At 41.6% G+C, this 8,453-nt stretch overlaps 1 protein-coding gene across 1 annotated transcript; it reads left to right on the top strand.

The window, feature by feature from the left end:
* Positions 1–376: 376 nt before the first annotated feature.
* Positions 377–8,340, top strand: LOC139392405 (cathepsin K-like). The gene is made up of 8 exons (XM_071140381.1): positions 377–517; positions 2,309–2,435; positions 3,246–3,368; positions 4,331–4,483; positions 5,277–5,495; positions 7,188–7,353; positions 7,499–7,607; positions 7,742–8,340. Exons 2-8 carry the CDS (start codon positions 2,310–2,312, stop codon positions 7,839–7,841), a joined length of 996 nt encoding a protein of 331 aa, XP_070996482.1. The 5' UTR covers positions 377–517; position 2,309; the 3' UTR covers positions 7,842–8,340.
* Positions 8,341–8,453: the final 113 nt, after the last annotated feature.

Below are 8,453 nucleotides of genomic sequence, written 5' to 3'. Positions count from 1 at the left end.
ACCTCTGATTTACAGCATGCCTGGAATTATTTTGCATTACTCCATTGAGTAATTTACAACGTAGGCTCATTCTGAAATAAGACATATTATACAAATATTTAGTTGTTTGATATACAATCATTCCTTTTCTTTATTTTCTGAATCTTCTAAATAAACAGTAAGAGGATACTGCTTGCCTACATCTTTTAATTCAAATAATCGTCATACGCTTGTTATAAACAAATGCGACTGAGATGAATGTGCACAATGAATAAAGGCCTATTGCAATGTTAAATATTGACTTTGAAGTTAGAGACGCTCCTGTAATTTGACACCTGACATCATCTGGCTGGCCCCTTTAGATGAGCGATTCCAGATGTAATTCCCCTTTACTGAAACTTTTCCCCCTCCTAAACTCCCGTCGCACTTCCTCAAACTCCAGACTATATAACTACTCACACAGCGACCTACTTCATCGCAGGGAAACAACTGGTCAAAGGAATTCATCCGACACCTTCTCTCCAAGTCTACAACCAAGGTAGAATTTGCCAACTTCCCATTTTTTAAATTTCTTAAATCGGCAAACTTTTGATGTTGCCATTATGCCTACATGATTTTTTACACTGTCATTTTGTTGAACTGTGTTCATTAGAACTTTCAGTTTCACTTGGGATTTTATGTTTCCATAAAACAATTTACCAAATCGAAGGAGTTAATTCAAAATAACTTTGATAAACACTGCGTTTTGACAAGTAGTAGGATTCGTTTTTTATAGGGAAAACATTGCAGAGCTGTGATGTGATTATAAGTGTACTTAATATATGCTGTTTGCAACAAAGAATGCACTTTGGTCATGGTGTAGCCAAACAGTTATCATAGAAATGAAACTGTTCTCAAGTTAATTATGAAACCTTCATAGCCTGTATAGCCTACATTAATTTATAGCACCATGAAACAATGGGAATATTAAACATTGAGTAAACCATAAATTGCTAGCATTATTACTGTGCGGCAAAGGTTTATACAGTAACATGAAGTTCCCTATGAATGATCTGAGGAATTTCCCATAAAACATAGAGGTACTGTATTTTGTTATGTTACCACTTAATAATGAGGCGGAGCCAGAAAAATATGAACTGAAACTCAATGTACTTCAGCTCTCTTATGGATGTTATGGACTTGTGGACTTGTACACAGCTAATAGCTAACATTAGCCAAAGCAAGCTAGCTACTGATAGTGCAACCCTAGTAGCAGTGCAGATGAAGATGAAAAATGATCAGACCTAATGTACATCTTACTGTAGAAATGATTGTTGAAAACTAGTCTAGGTTGGAACTGTTGCTGTTAAAATACAATAATAATTTGTATTCTTAACTGGAATAAACTGATTGAAACTAGATGCTTTTTGAGGCAAACACACTCACAGTTCTGGGTTGTTCATCTACAACAGGAAGCGGTCTCCTGCCTGACTGAGAAAGCAGTAGATGTTCTGGTCCAGTTTGGCACCACATACCTATGTCAGTCAGGGTTCTCAACTGTGACATACTTCAAAAACAAGTACAGAAACAGTTTCAAGGCTGAGCATGACCTCAGTGTTACACTGTCAAGACATGCTCTCATTAGGACTGTGTGTGTGTGTGTGTGTGTGTGTGTGTGTGTGTGTGTGTGTTTTCTGGTCTATATCTGTGTGATGTGATCAATCGGTTTATTCCAGTTGAGAATAAAAATATGTATTGTATTTTAACAGCAACAGTTCCAACCCAGACTTTCTTTCAACAATAATTTCTACAGTAAGATGTACAGTAGGCCAGATTATTTTTCATCTGTACTGTTACTTAGGGTTGCACTATCAAAAACTGAGCCTGTGTGTGTGTGTGTTCTATTATTCATCTGTGTGATGTGATCAATCAGTTTATTCCAGTTAGAATTCAAATTACTTATTGTATTTTAGCAGCAACAGTTCCAACCTAGACAGATATGTAAGATTGTTTTTAATGGAGGAAAATAAGCATGAATATATATTTATATGGATATTTAATTCCATTGATATTTGTTTTTGTCTATATTGCATTTGTTTTAGGCATAATTTCAATGAAATGTACCAATATTTATGTATAGTTGCATATTTTCCTAAGCTTGGGTCCCAGGAAAACACAGAATTTCTCATTTGGGTCCCAGGCTGAAAAGGTTTAAGAACCCCTGGTCTAGACAATTAGGTGCTGCCGCAATATGTAAATGTAGAAATATAATGCAATTATCTCATTTTCTTTATCAATGTCATATGTATTATACATCAATGACGAAAGCAGCCCTTATGTCTTTTCCCAGAATGCTGCTGTGTGGTTGTGTACTGTTGCTCTTGGGCTCAGTCCTAGCCCATCCTCTGGATGAGATGTCACTGGACGCACAGTGGGACTCCTGGAAAACCACCCACCTGAGAGAGTACAACGGCCTGGTGAGTGTCTGCCTGTCTTTCTGGCTGCCTGGCTAACCACTCACATTTATGCAGTGCTTTTTGTTTAAGTTCTGCCCGTTCCTCCTCCTACGGTTAGCAATTACAGAACGATTATCTCAACCTTGGATAGCAAATATTCATGATGTTTCTTATTTGCTTTGATGGTGAAAAATGCTTTTGAATATCAAAGCCATTCATCATTATGAAATGAGTTATAATATAGTGTGTCACTTATACATATAAGAACAATGTGATCTTTAAGTCAATAGTTTACAAACTATTGTGGAAAACTTCTGTATGTGTTGTTCTCCCTTGAAATGTTTTGTTATGATACCTTGCAAGCAAGAAAAGCAGGAAACATGAGAACCAATCCTCCGTTCAGAATTTCAACTTCCTTGTTTTTACAGTAAAGAGTTATCAGCCAAGCTGTTAGAAACTAACGTATTTCAGTGCTATAAGATAACTTGATTTTATAAGACTATGTTTGGGCCTCACTGCTTCAGGATGTGTGTGTCCCACAATTTGCAGTCAGCACATTCCTCAGCAGTCAGCCGAAAACACAGAACAGCACTTTTTCCCCTACTACATCCAGCTTTGAAGCATCATTCCTCACACACTGTAATGACTGATCGAAGGCTCTGTAAAGAGTTGACAATAAATATTTTCCTAACTACCTTTCACCTCCACCATTGTGTGTCTATATGAACCAGTTCAGTTGCACTGTGGAGACTGTGAGCATAGGGACCAAAGAACACACGAATGGCCAGCTGTATGATTGACAGTTGTGTTTTGTTGATGTTTTCATGGTAGGGGGAGGAGGCGATCCGTAGAACCATCTGGGAGAAGAACATGCGTCTGATCGAAGCCCACAATGAGGAGGCCGCTCTGGGCATTCACTCGTACGAGCTGGGCATGAACCACCTGGGAGACATGGTGAGTTAGTGAGCCACATCCTCTATGGGTGATTTTTGTTGTTGTAGCATACATGGAGAAAAAGCACACCAAAAAGGGAGGGTCTAAAAAGGGTCTAAAAGGGTCTAAGTAACTCCATGTGGAAACATACATCTGGAATGATATGTCAGAGGGAAACTATTTTGTGTTTGCTGTCCTCAGTTATCCTTTCTAACCCTTGTCTCCCTACTGTCCACGACATTTTGGGTATGTGTTTCAAATAGGAGAATGTCCCAAAGGTTTTATTTATAGTTTTATTTCACAAACAAAATCAAGCACAGGACAGAGTAGTGACTTTTATCTGATGCAGATAGAGCACAGTCATCTGTGTTTTTACTCGTGCAATGGCCTACTGATTAAAAGGGAGGGTGTTAGGTTAGTGACCATTAAATCTACCCCTAGCTGTGACATGCATGTCAGGTCTGGTCATGAGTGATGACTGTGTTAGCGGAAGACTTGAACTTGAACGGGCTGTAGATTAAAATGGTAGGGAAAAGCAACCTGATATATAGCTGCTTGGCTTTTACTGCTTGGCTTCTATGCCACTCATTAATGCTTTGTCCATTTATTATCCATCGGAGGACCCAGAGATCTGTTCATCTGAATGTCAGTTTCACTTCTATGTTGAGATACGCTGTAAATAAAATAAGGATGTATAGTACTTCCAGTTTTACAGAGACTAGCAGTAACCTAACATGTTTCTGCACTCGTACTCGTGTCAGGGCATGGTGGGTTTAGAATTATGTCAAATGTGTCTGTTTAAAAAAATATATATATGTATTTCATGATCTCCAATGGGATTAATAAGCCATTGATCTATCTATGTGATAACTGCTGGACAATAAACATGGAAACACTTATCTCTACTTATAGTGGGTAAAAGGTTCATAGTCTATTGCTATGCATGCATAATTCCCTCATCCTCATCCCTCTCCTCTCCCCAGACGTCAGAGGAGATAGTTGCAAAGCTGACTGGCCTTCAGGTGCCCATGAACAGGGACCGTAGCAACACCTGGATCCCTGGCAACAATGTGGTGAACCTCCCCAGGTCCATCGACTACCGCAAGAAGGGCATGGTGACCCCAGTCAAGAACCAGGTTAGAGGATGTGAACAACAAAGAGCTGTCAGTGTTTCCCCTAGATGTATTTCTTATTTCCTAGATTTGTTGCACCAAAATGTTCAATCAAGCTTAATTGAGGCCAAAATAATGGTTTTAGGTAGAGAGCAACAATCTAGGCAGGGTGCCATCTGAACATTTTTAGGGGAAACACGGGGTTATAAAGAATAGATTTCATATTCCTCTTTGCTTTCAGTGAGGTAGAAAATGATCACAGTTACAGTACAGTCACGTAACCTGTCTAGGACAATAAAAACCCATGGTTTGTCTAATTGACTTAGACAAGTAAAGAATGTTTGATTATGAAAGGTGATCTAATAACTCATTATGATCTAATTGGACACTAAGGCATTATTTATTATTTATGTAAACATGGAATTTAGTTAAGTGGTACATTAAGTACCCAGGCTGAAATGTGGAGTACATCTTTGCTACCAGGGAACACTAGTAGATTAGCCCTAGATTTATACCATTCATCTAATGAACATTAGGTCACTTTACATGAGCACTAATAGTCTGTGGTATCACCAAAGAGCTGTCAGGTTCAGGGGGGGATGTGATAGATAGTGAGGCGTAAGTGCAGTATGTCTACCCTCTAGTGGTGAATAAGATAATTACAGAAGTTCTGAGGCCAGACGAAAAAAAACATTTGCTCAAACCCTCTGAAAGCTTTTTTTCAATCAGGGCCTTTGACTCTCTGTCAAAGTATACCACCTTATGGACAAATTGGAGAAGGCAGCTCTGTAAATGTTTTATGTCCTCTCTTTCTCAGCTCTCCTGTGGCTCCTGCTGGGCCTTCAGCTCTGCTGGGGCCCTGGAGGGCCAGCTGGCAAAGACCACAGGCAAACTGATAGACCTCAGCCCCCAGAACCTGGTGGACTGTGTTACTGAGAACAATGGCTGTGGTGGAGGCTACATGACCAACGCCTTCGAATACGTTGAGGAAAACGGAGGCATCGACACAGAGGAGGCTTACCCTTACCTTGGCCAGGTAGGGGCATGGTTTGGCTGATATTGAAAAATAATGTGACTGTCATTTTAGTTGTTCGCCAAACAGCTGTTTTAGTTTGTTGAAATGACATTTTCAGTCAACGCCTTCTTACAACACGTCAGGTGAGTTGGAATATGCTGGATGACGTTTGCAGTTTCTGATTGAGCTATCACATCACATGCTCTCTAACCAAAACAAGCTAATAATCACGTGGTTAACCATAAAGTGCTAAAATGTATTTTTTGGGCCAATTCCGGGAAGTGGTGACGTCCATGGTCTTATGTATTCTCCAATGGCCTAACTACAAACAACACAAATACTCACTTCCATATTGTTTTGTAATTTGCTTGCATGTAAAAAACATAACACTCAGGCAATTCTTTCTTTACCACTTCTGTAGTTGTCCACATTTTCCTATGATATATAGAACACACCACTACCAAGGTGCTATGAAAGTCATTTGTCATTTGCTAGCAATGTACAGTAGTAACATAGCACCAAGACCAGCTATAGTGGAAAGTCAGTAGGCCTGATCACCAACAACGACGAGACAGCCTACAGGGAGGATGTAGGTATTCTTACGGCGTGGTGCCATTTAAACAACCTCTCTCTCAACGTTGGCAAAACAAAGGAGCTGATTGTGGACTTCAAGATAAACCAGGCTGGACACGCCACCATCCTCATTACAGGGCCGCCGTGGCGACGGTCTGCCGTGGAGACGGTCATCTCAGAGAACCTGAAATGGTCTAACCACACGAACACCGTAGTGAAGAAGGCAGCGACTCTTCAACCTCAGGATACCGAAGAACTTCACAGTGTTCTACAGAAGCACCATCGAGAGCATACTGTCGGGCTGCATCACAGCCTGGTATGGCAACTCCACCACCCCGGACCACAAGGCTCTTCAGAGGGTGATACGTGCAGCCAAACGCACCACTGGGTGCACACTGCCTGCCCTACAGGACACCTACAACACCAGGTGTCTCAGGAAGGCCAAGAAGATCATCAGGGACCCCAGCCATCCAAGCCATGCCCTGTTCTCCCCGCTTCAATCACTCAAGACGCGGACAGTACAGAAGCATCATGGCAAAAACTGAAAGACTGGCCAATAGCATCAGGCTGCTGAATAGCCACCACTACTAGCAGCTACCTGCTCCCTCACCCCTGTTACTCCCCCCATGGACATCCCCCCACACCCTCAACTCTCACTTACCGTACCTGCTACTCCCCCCCATGGACATCCCCCCATGGACATCCCCCCACACCCTCCTGCTGCCCCCCCCCCTAACGGATTTTACTCTGCCCCCACCCCAACGACATTGCAGTTGTTAATATGTTGCAGTTGTTAATATGTATATTATAACTTTGGGGTTTTCATTTCCCCCAATGATCATGATTCTGCTCCCGCTGTGGTCATTCTACACCCCCCCAACAGTCTTTACTCTGCCTCCACCCCAATGGACATTTATTTCTCCATCACTGCCACGGTTGTTATTATGTATATAGTGCTATTTCTAATGTTTTTATTACCATTTTCATTATTTTATTTCACTAGTCCTGCATGTTGGAGCTCACAGCCTAAGATTTTCACTTTACCTTGCAACCACACCTGCAACCCTGTACATGTGACTATTAAACAATCAGAATCTGAATCATAAATAAACCAATCCATGTCTACCACTCTGTCTACAGGATGAGCAGTGTGTCTACAACGCGTCTGGCATGGGTGCTCAGTGTCGCGGGTTCAAGGAGATCCCTGAGGGAGACGAGCAGGCACTGACCAAGGCTGTAGCCAAAGTGGGGCCTGTGGCTGTGGGCATCGATGCCACCCTCTCCACCTTCCAATTCTACCAGCGAGGTGAGTGACATTCTGCCTCCAAGAACCATGGATAGAAGAATCAACCACTTGTAGTGGTTTAACACACGACACATGCCAGTAGACTCCTAAAGCGCTTCTCTTAAAGCTTATTGAAGCTCATTCCTTTACACTGTCATTTACTCAGGTGTGTACTACGACCCCAACTGCAACAAGGATGACATCAACCACGCCGTGCTTGCAGTGGGCTATGGACAAACTGCCAAGGGCGAGAAATTCTGGATCGTCAAGAACAGGTGGGTCACAATGCACTGGGCTTATTCAATGGCATCAGGTAACACGTTTCACACTGTTGACTTGAAATGTATTTTTCTAAATCACGATTCATTCTCTTTATCCTCTCTCTCTTGCTCTCCCCCCTCTCTAACAGCTGGAGCGAGAGCTGGGGCAAACAGGGCTACATCATGATGGCACGTAACCGCGGGAATGCGTGTGGCATTGCCAACCTGGCCAGTTACCCCATCATGTGAACACCAAGCGGCAGAGGGCACCATGGAAGCAGGGAAGCTAAACCACATATCAATGACTACACCCAATACAGAAAATAACACTATGTTTCTGGAATAGCACATTCATATAGTCTGGAGGTTTGAGTATCCCAGAGTTCTTTTGCAAGCACTTTTAAACGCCCTACATCAAGTCTTACTGTTATATCTTCAAACTGCCAGACTTCAATTGTAGTCTGATCTACAGTGGAACAACTATGATTGTGATGAAGAATGTGCGTAGTGCACAGCACTTTACATAGGTTGTATTCAGTGTGTCAGTTCAGGTAACATTGCTGTGCAATGGGAGTTTTGTCTCACTTTCCTGTCAATGCAAAAAGGGCTTGTTGATCAAGATTGCTCCTGGTGGGTTTTTTGATGATGTTGACTTTTATTTTATTGTTCAGCACTTTTACACCAAATTCTGTTGATTGAATTGTAACATTGTTTTCTATTAAATGGAATAAAAGTTGATTCATTTGAATTGTGAGTGTGTGTGTGTGCCTGTACATTTCCCCGTTGAAGGGAAGAGAAGTGAAAGAAAGAAAGACAAACTAAAAAAGGAAGATTAAGGTTTCTGAGGTTCTTCAGCTATAT

Source organism: Oncorhynchus clarkii, chromosome 3, assembly GCF_045791955.1.
Source record: "Oncorhynchus clarkii lewisi isolate Uvic-CL-2024 chromosome 3, UVic_Ocla_1.0, whole genome shotgun sequence".
In the NCBI taxonomy this organism is placed as follows: domain Eukaryota; kingdom Metazoa; phylum Chordata; class Actinopteri; order Salmoniformes; family Salmonidae; genus Oncorhynchus; species Oncorhynchus clarkii.
Note: the sequence above shows the minus strand (reverse complement) of the source record. Positions and strands in the feature narration are given on the sequence as shown.

Excerpts from the sequence above, each read along its gene's own strand:
- LOC139392405 (XM_071140381.1), top strand. The coding sequence starts at position 2,310 with ATGCTGCTGTGTGGTTGTGTACTGTTGCTCTTGGGCTCAGTCCTAGCC. Across the intron at positions 3,369-4,330 it reads TGAACCACCTGGGAGACATG|ACGTCAGAGGAGATAGTTGC; the intron begins GTGAGTTAGTGA and ends TCCTCTCCCCAG. Across the intron at positions 4,484-5,276 it reads TGACCCCAGTCAAGAACCAG|CTCTCCTGTGGCTCCTGCTG; the intron begins GTTAGAGGATGT and ends TCTCTTTCTCAG.